General features: G+C 39.0%; 1 protein-coding gene across 1 annotated transcript in view; it reads left to right on the top strand.

The window, feature by feature from the left end:
* LOC309511568 (tripartite motif-containing protein 16-like) overlaps positions 1-16,932 on the top strand; it is a 27,494-nt gene extending 10,562 nt beyond the window's left edge. Inside the window, exons 2-6 of the mRNA XM_082186848.1 lie at positions 13,684-13,779; positions 13,865-14,098; positions 14,571-14,730; positions 15,129-15,176; positions 15,382-16,932. Of these exons, the coding sequence (XP_082042974.1) occupies positions 13,684-13,779; positions 13,865-14,098; positions 14,571-14,730; positions 15,129-15,176; positions 15,382-15,902 (1,059 nt within the window). The 3' untranslated portion in view covers positions 15,903-16,932. The remainder of the gene's footprint in view (positions 1-13,683; positions 13,780-13,864; positions 14,099-14,570; positions 14,731-15,128; positions 15,177-15,381) is intronic.
* Positions 16,933-17,118: the final 186 nt, after the last annotated feature.

Consider the following 17,118-nt stretch of genomic DNA (forward strand, 5'->3'; position numbering starts at 1 on the left):
GTGAGGAGATGGAACTAGAAGTGAGGAGATGGAACTAGAAGTGAGGAGATGGAACTAGAAGTGAGGAGATGGGGTGGAGGTGGGATGCTGATAAACTGTCAAGGAACAGAGGTGGGTTCTGCTGTTATTTATATTGTCCTGAGTAAACCTTAGCCGCATTCATTGTGAAGCGTGCAAGCGATTTGCAAAGTTTAATATAAAGGTTAATAAAACGTTACACTCACTTCAGTTCTCCTGGAGGTGCAGCAGGAACACGAATAGTTGGTACCGATCCTTTTTTCAGGAGCAGCTTCTAAGCAAAACCAGCTTTATACTGACCCTCGTTTGTAAAGCAGTCTGGTGTGTGAAATGATTCGCGCAAACATGAAAGCATTGACGTTGATCGTGGGGAATATTCCCTTCGAAAACAAAACTCAGCCACTGCGTCTTCAGCGGTTCGGATTTAGGAACATCAAAATGATGCTGTGTTCGTTATTACACCCAAGAACAGAACACCACAATCGCTTAGACGCCATTCTGCTCCAGCGCATCAACAACTATGATGACAGCTCGCTCAGGGCGGGTCTGTGTTGAAACACTGCTGTCAATTAACAATCGTGGGAGGGGCGCCCGACTGTGTGATGTCACATGGACAGACGGCTTGATTTGAGACAGGGGAAAACATATAAGGAGATTAATAAAAGACCACTGGATGGATTTTTATCATTATATGATGGTTGTGTACAGGCACTGCCAACACACATTTCAGTACAATCAACTTGTAAAAGTGCATGTACCATTATATGACCCCTTTAATGGACTTGTTGATCCCCCTACACTGGTGGATGTGGAGGAAACAGCTGTTGGAAATATCTGTTTTTCGCTACAAACTAAAAATAAGAATAAGGCAGTTCGTCAACTTTTTCAACAGGATATTAGGAGTACACCCGCTGCTGTATCTTATTGGTCCTCATTTGTTGGGAAAAAGTTTGGCTTTTGCCACACAAGTTTTTTTTTAACCAACAAAGTCAAAGTGATTTCATTCAAAATACTTCACAGGTTTTACCCCACTAACTACCTGAAAAAAAAATGAAAAAGGTTTTTCTGTGAAGAGCTAAACGAAACTCTGGTGCATTTATTTTGGTCTTGGCCACATACCAAGAAACTTTGGAGTAAAGTGTCTCAGTTTATTGTTGTCCATATTTACCCTCTATTTGCTTTGCGGTGGGAAAATGTAGGCTATTGTTTGGTTTCACTCAACATGATAACAATTTATGTTCAGAGTATTATGTGGTAAATTTGATTATTATTTTAACCACATTTTATTTGCACAAGTCAAAATTCTTAAAAAAGAAACCAAGCTTTCTGGAGCTTGCTGCTAACATTACGCACTATGTTCTCTCAATATCTGAGTGTACAAACAAAAAAGCTGTTAAATCACATGACCTCTGTAAGCTTTACAAGATATTTATTTAATTTAATTTTAATTTTTCTTCTTCTTTTGCCTTTGTTTACATTATACTTTGTTTTTGATAACCCATTGACCTCCATGGCTTTTTTGTGATTTATCCATAGACTTTTGATGTACAGAAGATGTTGTTTTCCTACTGTATGTCCTATCTTTGAATAAAGGTTATATACAATATATATATATATATATATATATGTATAAAAAAAAAAACTAAGAGGCAGTGTTGTCCAGTTAGGACATGCCATTTTTGTAATAAAGACATTTTAATTAAGGAGTGCCTCGGTTATCAGAGAATTCTTTCTCTACACTGCCTCTTAGATGTTCTACCTTGGACCGAAGAGCACCCAAATCAAACTCAAAAGGAATTGAGCACGCCATTCATCTTGAATTTAAACAAATAAAAAAAAACTCTTGGAGATTTCCAGTTTTCCGTGTTTTCACTGTTATACGGTAGGGGGCGCTATCACACATCTTCTGAAAGAGGACAGAATCTCCTGATCAAAACACTGGCAAAAAAAAAAAAAAAGGAAGCAAAAACAAGCGATAAAAGCATTAATTGCTTATGCACGTTGTAGTCTTTGAAAACAAACACAATTTTCTCAGTTTTGGTTTAAAATGTTGCTGTTTTTATGAAACTTACCCACATTTAAGTGTTGATAAAAAAGAATGCCTGAAGCTACAGAGGTTCTGTTATTTATTTTGATATATTGTATGTTCAGATATTCATTCAACAAAATATTCTGGCGGCCATGAAAGTTTGTGAAAATGATTATTTTATTTTTTTTAAACGCTGGCATTTGCAATTTTTAAATTCAAATTTAAAATGTTAAGACTCTGGTGGGGAAAGGTAATGAGCTTATTGTTTCTGCCTAAATGAATACATGATGTTGTTAGCTAGCATGATCTGATTCTGTATTATCTTAGAACTGTAGCCTACGTTTTGACATATTGACATTACTTTGACACTAGTATATAAAAACATGCATTCGTGAATACACTCTGTCATTCATGAGCTCGGAACTCGTAATTATGATATTTTCGACTCCACTTGAAGGACACACAGTGTTGCCAGATGTATGATAATTATCGTATTTGTACGATAATTTTGACCTCTGTACGATGTACGATCAATAATGGAAAAAATCCTATAATGTACGATAATTTCAGACCTATTATGACTTAAAATGATGGTCGTTGTAATCATAGGGTTTCTCTTTGATCTGTGGATTCTACATCTACCGGGGGAAGAACGTGAAGAGAGAGGGAGCGAGAGACCTTGCGTGGGTGTGCAATAGGCTATTGTGCCTCACGAAGCGCATGTAAGGACGAAACCAATTAATTGTAAGAACCGACTTATTATCATTATATGATGGTTGTGTACAGGCACTGCCAACACACATTTCAGTACAATCAACATGTAAAAGTGCATGTACCATTATATGACCCCTTTAATGGACTTGTTGATCCCCCTACACTGGTGGATGTGGAGGAAACAGCTGTTGGAAATATCTGTTTTTCGCTACAAACTAAAAATAAGAATAAGGCAGTTCGTCAACTTTTTCAACAGGATATTAGGAGTACACCCGCTGCTGTATCTTATTGGTCCTCATTTGTTGGGAAAAAGTTTGGCTTTTGCCACACAAGTTTTTTTTTAACCAACAAAGTCAAAGTGATTTCATTCAAAATACTTCACAGGTTTTACCCCACTAACTACCTGAAAAAAAAATGAAAAAGGTTTTTCTGTGAAGAGCTAAACGAAACTCTGGTGCATTTATTTTGGTCTTGGCCACATACCAAGAAACTTTGGAGTAAAGTGTCTCAGTTTATTGTTGTCCATATTTACCCTCTATTTGCTTTGCGGTGGGAAAATGTAGGCTATTGTTTGGTTTCACTCAACATGATAACAATTTATGTTCAGAGTATTATGTGGTAAATTTGATTATTATTTTAACCACATTTTATTTGCACAAGTCAAAATTCTTAAAAAAGAAACCAAGCTTTCTGGAGCTTGCTGCTAACATTACGCACTATGTTCTCTCAATATCTGAGTGTACAAACAAAAAAGCTGTTAAATCACATGACCTCTGTAAGCTTTACAAGATATTTATTTAATTTAATTTTAATTTTTCTTCTTCTTTTGCCTTTGTTTACATTATACTTTGTTTTTGATAACCCATTGACCTCCATGGCTTTTTTGTGATTTATCCATAGACTTTTGATGTACAGAAGATGTTGTTTTCCTACTGTATGTCCTATCTTTGAATAAAGGTTATATACAAAATATATATATATATATAAACTCAGCAAAAAAAGAAACGTCCTCTGACTTTCAACTGTTTTTACTTTCAGTAAACTTAATGTGTGTAAATATTTGTATGAACACTAAAAGAGTCAACACCATAAGACATAAACTAAAAATGTTTCACAGACATGTGACTAACAGAAATAGAATAATGTGTCCCTGAATGAAGGGAGGCTCAAAATCAAAAGTACCAGTCAGTATCTGGTGTGGCCACCAGCTGCTTGAAGTACTGCAGTGCATCTCCTCCTCATGGACTGGACCAGATTTGTCAGTTCTTGCTGTGAGATGTTACCCCACTCTTCCACCAAGGCACTTGCAAGTTCCTGGACATTGCCTGGGGGGAATGGCCCTAGCCCTCACCCTGCGATCCAACAGGTCCCAGACGTGCTCAATGGGATTGAAATCTGGGCTCTTCGCTGGCCATGGCAGAACACTGACATTGCTGTCATGCAGAAACTCACGCACAGAACGAGCAGTATGGCTGGTGGCATTGTCCTGCTGGAGGATCATGTCCGGATGAGCATGCATAAAGGGTACCACATGAGGGAGGAGGATGTCTTCCCTGTACCGCAAGGCATTGAGATTGCCTGCAATGACAACAAGCTCAGTCCGATGGTGATGTGATATTCCGCCCCAGACCATGACGGACCCCCCACCTCCAAATCGATCCCGCTCCAGGGTACAGGCCTCGGTGTAACGCTCATTCCTTCGACGATAAACACGAATCCGTCCATCACCCCTGGTGAGACAAAACCGTGACTCATCAGTGAAGAGCACTTTTTGCCACTCCTGTCTGGTTCAGCGAAGGTGGGTTTGTGCCCATAGGCGGCGTTGTTGCTGGTGATGTCTGGTAAGGACCTGCCTTACAACAGGCCTACAAGCCCTCAGTCCAGCCTGTCTCAGCCTATTGCGGACAGTCTGAGCACTGATGGAGGGATTGTGTGTTCCTGGTGTGACTCGGGCAGTTGTTGTGGCCATCCTGTTCCTGTCACGCAGGTGTGATATTCGGATGTACCGATCCTGTGCAGGTGTTGTTACACGTGGTCTTCCACTGCGAGGATGATCAGCTGTCCTTCCTGTCTCCCTGTAGCGCTGTCTTAGGCGTCTCACAGTGCGGACATGGCAATTTATTGCCCTAGCCACATCAGCGGTCCTCATCAGCGGTCCTCATGCTGCAGCATGCCTAATGCACGTTCACGCAGATGAGCAGGGACCCTGGGCATCTTTCTTTGGGTGTTTTTCACAGTCGGTAGACAAGTCTCTTTAGTGTCCTGCGTTTTTAGAACTATGACCTTAAATGCCTACTCTCTGTAAGCTGTTAAGGTCTTAACGACCATTCCACAGATGCATGTTAATTAATCGATTATGGTTAATTGAACATGCATGGAAAATATTGTTTAAACCCTTTACAATGAAGATCTGTAAAGTTATTTGGATTTTTACAACATTATTGTTGAAATACACAGTCCTGAAAAAGGGACGTTTCTTTTTTTGCTGAGTTTATATATATAAAAAAAATAAACTAAGAGGCAGTGTTGTCCAGTTAGGACATGCCATTTTTGTAATAAAGACATTTTAATTAAGGAGTGCCTCGGTTATCAGAGAATTCTTTCTCTACACTGCCTCTTAGATGTTCTACCTTGGACCGAAGAGCACCCAAATCAAACTCAAAAGGAATTGAGCACGCCATTCATCTTGAATTTAAACAAATAAAAAAAAACTCTTGCAGATTTCCAGTTTTCCGTGTTTTCACTGTTATACGGTAGGGGGCGCTATCACACATCTTCTGAAAGAGGACAGAATCTCCTGATCAAAACACTGGCAAAAAAAAAAAAAAAGGAAGCAAAAACAAGCGATAAAAGCATTAATTGCTTATGCACGTTGTAGTCTTTGAAAACAAACACAATTTTCTCAGTTTTGGTTTAAAATGTTGCTGTTTTTATGAAACTTACCCACATTTAAGTGTTGATAAAAAAGAATGCCTGAAGCTACAGAGGTTCTGTTATTTATTTTGATATATTGTATGTTCAGATATTCATTCAACAAAATATTCTGGCGGCCATGAAAGTTTGTGAAAATGATTATTTATTTATTTTTAAACGCTGGCATTTGCAATTTTTAAATTCAAATTTAAAATGTTAAGACTCTGGTGGGGAAAGGTAATGAGCTTATTGTTTCTGCCTAAATGAATACATGATGTTGTTAGCTAGCATGATCTGATTCTGTATTATCTTAGAACTGTAGCCTACGTTTTGACATATTGACATTACTTTGACACTAGTATATAAAAACATGCATTCGTGAATACACTCTGTCATTCATGAGCTCGGAACTCGTAATTATGATATTTTCGACTCCACTTGAAGGACACACAGTGTTGCCAGATGCAGGGCCGTGCAGAGACCTCTGGAGGGGCAGGTGCTCAAAGTATAAAAGGGGGCACATGGAACAAGGCTATATGGGGCTGTGCTCAAAATATCAATACAGCAATATATAAATATGGATGATTCTGTATCGATACGGCAGCAAATGCATTGATGCAGTTTTGAAAAAGAAACAGAACAGGAAAGACAAATTTTAAGTTTAAAAGTTAAAAAATTTAAATAATTATGTGTACATATTAATAACTCTGGGATTAGAAACTGAAGTATCTTAAGTTGCCCCAACCTGATGGCTTTTCCTTCTCTGTTATAGCCTACAGAATAATAAAGAACAGCTGTTATAGTAAACTGTGTAGGACAAAATCAACGTGGCCCACGTTTCGTACAGTACAGTATAGTACAGTATAGTTTTATTTAATGCCATGTCAGCATCTGTGGCTATTTTCATGGCATAAACAGATTTACAAAAATACAAGAGTTACATTTATACAATGAAAATAAAAACAAAGCAAACAGAAAAAAAATACAGCAATTAATACTTTACAATATTTTTAACATTAATGTGATACCTGTTTCTGGTAAATTCTTACTAAAGTTTAGTGACTTTGCTGCCTTTGCTGTTATTACTGCTGCTGCTGATGATGATGATGATACTGCTGGAGTTGATCTGAGACTGTAGACATTAAAACAAACATATAGGAGATATATTAGCTGATTAAACAATTTTTATGTGACCATGACAAGATGTAAAGATAGCTGACAGTGTTTGGAACTGGCTCACTAGCTCACGGACCTGCTGTAAAGCTGCAGACTCTGCCCAGGCTGCTAGAGGAGATGTTCACAGAGGCTGCTGCACACAAAACATAAGATACTGGTAAGTCTTACCAGTGTTGTGATCATTTTTAAGGCACTCTACGTTTTTTAAATAAATATTGTAATAATAATAATAGTTTAAAGTATAAATAACATAAAAAGACCAGACCCCTCGACACCCGTGAAACTTTTCTCCCTAAACAGCAAGCTAACGTAACTTCTACAGCCTACACACAGACAGCAATGTAAACAACATTTCTGCATGCTCTCTTCACGTCGTTCTTGTAAAATAATAATAATAAGTAAACAAACATCATAAGCACTTCGCTGAGAATGAAACACCACTTACCAGCAGCCGCAGAGTTGAAGATATCCTCTGGTAGTGCGCGTAGCCGCGCGAATTTTAAAAATGCGCGTGCAGCGTGAGGAATCGTCCCGGTTGAGTTCGTCAGGTGAAAGGTCATCATGTGGGTCATTTTATTTACGGCTAAATTATTATTCATTAATTTTACTAATAGTTAGATTGGGCAGGCATCCACAAAAGGGCCTTTAATTACAAAAAAGGAGAGGAAATTTTGCCTTGAAAAAAAGGGCACTTTGGGCACCAAGTGGCAAAAGGTTGGGTGCTCGAGCACCCAACGCCCCCCCCCCCTCTGCCTCGGAAAAAATCCTATAATGTACGATAATTTCAGACCTATTATGACTTAAAATGATGGTCGTTGTAATCATAGGGTTTCTCTTTGATCTGTGGATTCTACATCTACCGGGGGAAGAACGTGAAGAGAGAGGGAGCGAGAGACCTTGCGTGGGTGTGCAATAGGCTATTGTGCCTCACGAAGCGCATGTAAGGACGAAACCAATTAATTGTAAGAACCGACTTATTATCATTATATGATGGTTGTGTACAGGCACTGCCAACACACATTTCAGTACAATCAACATGTAAAAGTGCATGTACCATTATATGACCCCTTTAATGGACTTGTTGATCCCCCTACACTGGTGGATGTGGAGGAAACAGCTGTTGGAAATATCTGTTTTTCGCTACAAACTAAAAATAAGAAAAAGGCAGTTCGTCAACTTTTTCAACAGGATATTAGGAGTACACCCGCTGCTGTATCTTATTGGTCCTCATTTGTTGGGAAAAAGTTTGGCTTTTGCCACACAAGTTTTTTTTTAACCAACAAAGTCAAAGTGATTTCATTCAAAATACTTCACAGGTTTTACCCCACTAACTACCTGAAAAAAAAAATGAAAAAGGTTTTTCTGTGAAGAGCTAAACGAAACTCTGGTGCATTTATTTTGGTCTTGGCCACATACCAAGAAACTTTGGAGTAAAGTGTCTCAGTTTATTGTTGTCCATATTTACCCTCTATTTGCTTTGCGGTGGGAAAATGTAGGCTATTGTTTGGTTTCACTCAACATGATAACAATTTATGTTCAGAGTATTATGTGGTAAATTTGATTATTATTTTAACCACATTTTATTTGCACAAGTCAAAATTCTTAAAAAAGAAACCAAGCTTTCTGGAGCTTGCTGCTAACATTACGCACTATGTTCTCTCAATATCTGAGTGTACAAACAAAAAAGCTGTTAAATCACATGACCTCTGTAAGCTTTACAAGATATTTATTTAATTTAATTTTAATTTTTCTTTTGCCTTTGTTTACATTATACTTTGTTTTTGATAACCCATTGACCTCCATGGCTTTTTTGTGATTTATCCATAGACTTTTGATGTACAGAAGATGTTGTTTTCCTACTGTATGTCCTATCTTTGAATAAAAGTTATATACAAAATATATATATATATATAAACTCAGCAAAAAAAGAAACGTCCTCTGACTTTCAACTGTTTTTACTTTCAGTAAACTTAATGTGTGTAAATATTTGTATGAACACTAAAAGAGTCAACACCATAAGACATAAACTAAAAATGTTTCACAGACATGTGACTAACAGAAATAGAATAATGTGTCCCTGAATGAAGGGAGGCTCAAAATCAAAAGTACCAGTCAGTATCTGGTGTGGCCACCAGCTGCTTGAAGTACTGCAGTGCATCTCCTCCTCATGGACTGGACCAGATTTGTCAGTTCTTGCTGTGAGATGTTACCCCACTCTTCCACCAAGGCACTTGCAAGTTCCTGGACATTGCCTGGGGGGAATGGCCCTAGCCCTCACCCTGCGATCCAACAGGTCCCAGACGTGCTCAATGGGATTGAAATCTGGGCTCTTCGCTGGCCATGGCAGAACACTGACATTGCTGTCATGCAGAAACTCACGCACAGAACGAGCAGTATGGCTGGTGGCATTGTCCTGCTGGAGGATCATGTCCGGATGAGCATGCATAAAGGGTACCACATGAGGGAGGAGGATGTCTTCCCTGTACCGCAAGGCATTGAGATTGCCTGCAATGACAACAAGCTCAGTCCGATGGTGATGTGATATTCCGCCCCAGACCATGACGGACCCCCCACCTCCAAATCGATCCCGCTCCAGGGTACAGGCCTCGGTGTAACGCTCATTCCTTCGACGATAAACACGAATCCGTCCATCACCCCTGGTGAGACAAAACCGTGACTCATCAGTGAAGAGCACTTTTTGCCACTCCTGTCTGGTTCAGCGAAGGTGGGTTTGTGCCCATAGGCGGCGTTGTTGCTGGTGATGTCTGGTAAGGACCTGCCTTACAACAGGCCTACAAGCCCTCAGTCCAGCCTGTCTCAGCCTATTGCGGACAGTCTGAGCACTGATGGAGGGATTGTGTGTTCCTGGTGTGACTCGGGCAGTTGTTGTGGCCATCCTGTTCCTGTCACGCAGGTGTGATATTCGGATGTACCGATCCTGTGCAGGTGTTGTTACACGTGGTCTTCCACTGCGAGGATGATCAGCTGTCCTTCCTGTCTCCCTGTAGCGCTGTCTTAGGCGTCTCACAGTGCGGACATGGCAATTTATTGCCCTAGCCACATCAGCGGTCCTCATCAGCGGTCCTCATGCTGCAGCATGCCTAATGCACGTTCACGCAGATGAGCAGGGACCCTGGGCATCTTTCTTTGGGTGTTTTTCACAGTCGGTAGACAAGTCTCTTTAGTGTCCTGCGTTTTTAGAACTATGACCTTAAATGCCTACTCTCTGTAAGCTGTTAAGGTCTTAACGACCATTCCACAGATGCATGTTAATTAATCGATTATGGTTAATTGAACATGCATGGAAAATATTGTTTAAACCCTTTACAATGAAGATCTGTAAAGTTATTTGGATTTTTACAACATTATTGTTGAAATACACAGTCCTGAAAAAGGGACGTTTCTTTTTTTGCTGAGTTTATATATATAAAAAAAATAAACTAAGAGGCAGTGTTGTCCAGTTAGGACATGCCATTTTTGTAATAAAGACATTTTAATTAAGGAGTGCCTCGGTTATCAGAGAATTCTTTCTCTACACTGCCTCTTAGATGTTCTACCTTGGACCGAAGAGCACCCAAATCAAACTCAAAAGGAATTGAGCACGCCATTCATCTTGAATTTAAACAAATAAAAAAAAACTCTTGCAGATTTCCAGTTTTCCGTGTTTTCACTGTTATACGGTAGGGGGCGCTATCACACATCTTCTGAAAGAGGACAGAATCTCCTGATCAAAACACTGGCAAAAAAAAAAAAAAAGGAAGCAAAAACAAGCGATAAAAGCATTAATTGCTTATGCACGTTGTAGTCTTTGAAAACAAACACAATTTTCTCAGTTTTGGTTTAAAATGTTGCTGTTTTTATGAAACTTACCCACATTTAAGTGTTGATAAAAAAGAATGCCTGAAGCTACAGAGGTTCTGTTATTTATTTTGATATATTGTATGTTCAGATATTCATTCAACAAAATATTCTGGCGGCCATGAAAGTTTGTGAAAATGATTATTTATTTATTTTTAAACGCTGGCATTTGCAATTTTTAAATTCAAATTTAAAATGTTAAGACTCTGGTGGGGAAAGGTAATGAGCTTATTGTTTCTGCCTAAATGAATACATGATGTTGTTAGCTAGCATGATCTGATTCTGTATTATCTTAGAACTGTAGCCTACGTTTTGACATATTGACATTACTTTGACACTAGTATATAAAAACATGCATTCGTGAATACACTCTGTCATTCATGAGCTCGGAACTCGTAATTATGATATTTTCGACTCCACTTGAAGGACACACAGTGTTGCCAGATGCAGGGCCGTGCAGAGACCTCTGGAGGGGCAGGTGCTCAAAGTATAAAAGGGGGCACATGGAACAAGGCTATATGGGGCTGTGCTCAAAATATCAATACAGCAATATATAAATATGGATGATTCTGTATCGATACGGCAGCAAATGCATTGATGCAGTTTTGAAAAAGAAACAGAACAGGAAAGACAAATTTTAAGTTTAAAAGTTAAAAAATTTAAATAATTATGTGTACATATTAATAACTCTGGGATTAGAAACTGAAGTATCTTAAGTTGCCCCAACCTGATGGCTTTTCCTTCTCTGTTATAGCCTACAGAATAATAAAGAACAGCTGTTATAGTAAACTGTGTAGGACAAAATCAACGTGGCCCACGTTTCGTACAGTACAGTATAGTACAGTATAGTTTTATTTAATGCCATGTCAGCATCTGTGGCTATTTTCATGGCATAAACAGATTTACAAAAATACAAGAGTTACATTTATACAATGAAAATAAAAACAAAGCAAACAGAAAAAAAATACAGCAATTAATACTTTACAATATTTTTAACATTAATGTGATACCTGTTTCTGGTAAATTCTTACTAAAGTTTAGTGACTTTGCTGCCTTTGCTGTTGTTACTGCTGCTGCTGATGATGATGATGATACTGCTGGAGTTGATCTGAGACTGTAGACATTAAAACAAACATATAGGAGATATATTAGCTGATTAAACAATTTTTATGTGACCATGACAAGATGTAAAGATAGCTGACAGTGTTTGGAACTGGCTCACTAGCTCACTGACCTGCTGTAAAGCTGACTCTGCCCAGGCTGTTAGGGGAGATGTTCACAGAGGCTGCTGCACACAAAACATAAGATACTGGTAAGTCTTACCAGTGTTGTGATCATTTTTAAGGCACTCTACGTTTTTTAAATAAATATTGTAATAATAATAATAATAGTTTAAAGTATAAATAACATAAAAAGACCAGACCCCTCGACACCCGTGAAACTTTTCTCCCTAAACAGCAAGCTAACGTAACTTCTACAGCCTACACACAGACAGCAATGTAAACAACATTTCTGCATGCTCTCTTCACGTCGTTCTTGTAAAATAATAATAATAAGTAAACAAACATCATAAGCACTTCGCTGAGAATGAAACACCACTTACCAGCAGCCGCAGAGTTGAAGATATCCTCTGGTAGTGCGCGTAGCCGCGCGAATTTTAAAAATGCGCGTGCAGCGTGAGGAATCGTCCCGGTTGAGTTCGTCAGGTGAAAGGTCATCATGTGGGTCATTTTATTTACGGCTAAATTATTATTCATTAATTTTACTAATAGTTAGATTGGGCAGGCATCCACAAAAGGGCCTTTAATTACAAAAAAGGAGAGGAAATTTTGCCTTGAAAAAAAGGGCACTTTGGGCACCAAGGGGCAAAAGGGCAGGTGCTCGAGCACCCAACGCCCCCCCCCCTCTGCCTCGGAAAAAATCCTATAATGTACGATAATTTCAGACCTATTATGACTTAAAATGATGGTCGTTGTAATCATAGGGTTTCTCTTTGATCTGTGGATTCAACATCTACCGGGGGAAGAACGTGAAGAGAGAGGGAGCGAGAGACCTTGCCTGGGTGTGCTATAGGCTATTGTGCCTCACGAAGCGCATGTAAGGACGAAACCAATTAATTGCCCCCCCCCCCCCCCCCCCCCCCCTCCCTCCCCCCCTCCCCCCTCCCTGTCAGAGAACTCGTAATTATGATATTTTTGACTCCACTTGAAGGACACATACAACACAGCAGTAAAGTGTGTGTGTGAACGAGGAAGCTGCTTTACAGACACGCCTATTTTACACACGTCACTCAAACACAGAGCCAGGAAACTATTTCAACTCCTCAGTTCAGAGAAACAGAGACTTGTGTTGTTGAGCTGTTGTGTGTTTGTGTCTCTCTGTATTCATGCAGTAAAATGGCAGAAGCCAGAATTTCTCAGGATGAGTTCACATGTTCAGTGTGTCTGGATCTCCTGAAGGAACCAGTGACCATTCCCTGTGGACACAGTTACTGTAAGATCTGTATTACAGACTGCTGGGATCAGGAGGATGAGAAGAGAGTCTACAGCTGCCCTCAGTGCACACAGACCTTCAGTCCAAGACCTGCTTTAGCTAAAAACACCATGCTAGCTGAAGTGGTGGAGAAACTGAAGAAGACTAAACTTCCTGCTGACTGTTACGCTGGATCTGGAGACGTGCAGTGTGACGTCTGTACTGGAAGAAAATACAAAGCCGTCAAGTCCTGTCTGGTGTGTCAGGAATCTTACTGTCAAACTCATTTTGACCGTCATGAGGAATATCACTCTCGTAAACCTACAAAACCTCTAAAAAATTACATTTTAATTTAATGGCATTAACATGCAACTACGTGTCTGTAAACATTACGTTCAGTTCACACTTAAGTATATTCTTTTAAAGTATATTATTTACATGCATTTTTTTTAAAGGAATGCTACTTTTAAAAAACATTTTGCTGTTATTGGTTTGTCCTCCAGAAACAGCTGAAGGAGACGCAGATGAAGATCCGTCAGAGAATCCAGCAGAGACAGAAAGATCTTCATCAGCTGAGAGAGGCTGTGGAGTCTCATAAGGTGAGTCTGGAGAAGAAGAGAAGTGTGAGACGTCTCAGTTTGGACTCACTGAACTCACTGTGTGATTGTGATGTGTGTGTAACAGCGCTCTGCACACACAACAGTGGAGGACAGTGAGAAGATCTTCACTGAGATCATCCGCTCCATTGAGAGAAGCCGCTCTGAGGCGACACAGCGGATCAGAGATCAGGAAAAGACTGCAGTGAGTCGAGCTGAAGGACGACTGGAGCGACTGGAGCAGGAGATCAATGATCTGAGGAGGAGAGACGCTGAGCTGGAGCAGCTTTCACACACACACCATCACATCCAGTTCCTGCAGGTAACAGAGATCTAGAAGAACTGGATCATAGTGGACTTGAGCAAGAGACTCACAGAGAAACATTTCATGAGAGCAGAATGAGACTAACTTAAGCAGGGCAAAAAAACACTCTAAAGCTCAGCTATTTGCATTTAATAAAAACATTAAACTATTCCACATTCATTTAACTGCAAATAACATGCAATTAAGTTTCTGAAAACATTACAGCCAATCTGCACTTATATATTTTAAAGTATATTATTTCTGTTACAAGTACGGTACTTTCTTTTTCACAAGGAGTGTAAGTGTGAAATACTAGAGTTTGTAGCATTAAATGATGAATATGAGAAGATTGTGCTGATTGTGTGAAAGTGCTGGATTGAAGCGAGTCACTGAAGAGAAGTGAAGTCAACAAGAGCCGCTCAGATCTGATATAGTGCAGGTTATTGGCTGAAGTGTGGAGATGATGAGTTTTGATTTCTGTTTTCTGTAGAGTTTCCAGTCTCTCTCAGCACCTCCTGAATCTACAGACGAACCCGACGTTTCCTTCAGTTCTCTCTCCTCTTTTGATGTCGTGAGAGAATCTGTCCGTCAGCTGAGAGACAAACTGGAGGATTTCTGCGAAGAGGAGCTCAAGAAGATCTCTGATAGAGGTAAAGTCCTGCGCCTCGTTTATACAGACGTGTGGAGAATGATCCGAAATATGAACGTACAACAGTTTCTGAAATGTTCCTATGATTTATAAAACAAAATCCCACTTTATAAATCACAGTTCATCTTTAATTCAAGGGCATCAACTCTACAGAACAGCCACAAACATCCCTTGATGGTTTAGAAGTAATAAATACTTATGTTTATATTGAAATTGAAATCCATTGAAATTTAGGATTGAATCCGATACGTGTGTTTTATATATGAGGCATCTGGAGATTCTTCTGTTCTCAGAAATGAGTCCTGCATCATCTAATATCAGATTAGAAACGTCTTAGAAATGGATGTATTTTATCTTGTCATTTCTCTTCACACTGTTCATGTCTGTTTATTTCCACAGTCACATTCACCAACATGAATCACAAGACCAGGAACGACTTCCTACAATGTAAGTCACTGAGAAACAAGCAGAAAAACTCACTGAATGTGTTCATGTTCTTCCTGTAGAAGGAGAAATAAACATGATAGAAGAGTTTTATAATTGATCATGTAAATGATGATTTGCACAGGATATCTGATCAGCTGCACTGAGACACTGATGATACATTGTTCAGATACATTACATACATTCTGATGTGTTTTCTCTCCATCAGATTCCCGTCAGCTGACTCTGGATCTGAACACAGTGAATGAACACCTCAGTCTGTCTGAGAGGAACAGAGTGATTACTGACACTGACACACAACAGTCGTATCCTGATCATCCTGACAGATTTGATTATTATTCTCAGGTGTTGTGTAGAGAGAGTGTGTGTGGACGCTGTTACTGGGAGATTGAGTGGAGTGGAGAATATGTGTTTATATCAGTGTCATATAAGAGCATCAGCAGGAAGGGATTGGGTAATAAGTGTGGATTTGGACGTAATGATCAGTCCTGGAGTTTGATCTGCTCTTCCTCCAGATACTCATTCTGGCACAATAACATACGCACTGTTCTCCCTGTAAAGTCCGTCAGCAGAAGAATAGGAGTGTATGTGGATCACAGTGCAGGAACTCTGTCCTTCTACAGCGTCTCTGACACAATGAGCCTCATCCACACAGTCCAGACCACATTCACTCAGCCGCTCTATCCTGGGTTTAGGGTTGGTTATAACTCATCAGTGAAACTGTGTTGATGTTTCAGAATAGACTGTAGAGAGATTTTACCCAGAATGCTTTGAGCTGATAAATCAGTGACAGTGAGATGTTACAGAGACTCTTATTTTAATTTTCATTAATATAGCTGAACTTCAGTGTTTTAGAGTCTCTTACATTTTCACATGATTTTTGGAAACCTCAAGATGTGAGTAAACAAGATGCAACAATGTTAGGCTATTTCGTTCTAATGTTAACAAATTCACAAGATTTTGTTGCTCTTAAGATTTATATAATCCAAGTAGCCAGAATATAATTCTACTAAAACAACTTGTCTTTTCTATGAAGTAATGATACAAGCTCAGAGACATTTATAATATTTTGATGTTTTTGATGTACAGTACACAGAGTGTCTTGACTTGGTGTTCTGAATACTGACATTTTATTTATTATTAAAGTCCCCCTGTGGTGAAAATCAAGCTTTTAATGTTGTTTATATGTCTATGTGGTGTTTTTAATATGCTTTAAGACAAACCATGTGCAGATTCATAAGTCGACACCATTGCGGAGTATTTTAAACTGCAGTGAAACAAAGACAGTCTCAAAAACACGGTTTGAAATCGCTGGTTTTTCTGACGTCACAAACTACCTTGTAACCAATCAGATCAACGTGTGATCGTCAACCAGTGGATCTCTGAGCTGGTGTGAGTGAGTGGAGGCGGGGCTAATTTGCATATTCATAGAACCGCGTATGAATGAGGCAAGGGTGTAGAGTTACATTCAAGCTGTTTTAAGACATGAAGAATTTTTAACATGGAAAAAATCTTTTAAATGTGTCGATTTGGTGATCAAATGTGAGTTTTAAGGGATAAAATGATTGACTACAGGGAGACTTTAACTCTTTCAGACAGATTACTATGTGATAATGCAGATGTTTTATTCACATATTCATCAAATAAAGTCAAGTCACCTTTATTTATATAGTGCTTTTTATGATACAGATTGTTTCAAAGCAGCAGTGATAATATTATAAATATAAAAATATAATTATAATAAAATAATGCAACAAAGTTTGTTTTGGCTGGACAGCACCCAATACACATTCATGAACATGAATATGAATATATGTCAGGCCATAAATCCACAATAAAACTATGCATGGGCGTTTGCTTTGGTGTTGCCACTCCTCACAAGATGTTTAAAAAAAACAAACATAAAAGTTAATATATTTGTGTGTGTGTGTGTGTGTGTATAGTA

This window comes from Leuciscus leuciscus (genome assembly GCF_965113295.1).
Source record: "Leuciscus leuciscus genome assembly, chromosome: 1".
In the NCBI taxonomy this organism is placed as follows: domain Eukaryota; kingdom Metazoa; phylum Chordata; class Actinopteri; order Cypriniformes; family Leuciscidae; genus Leuciscus; species Leuciscus leuciscus.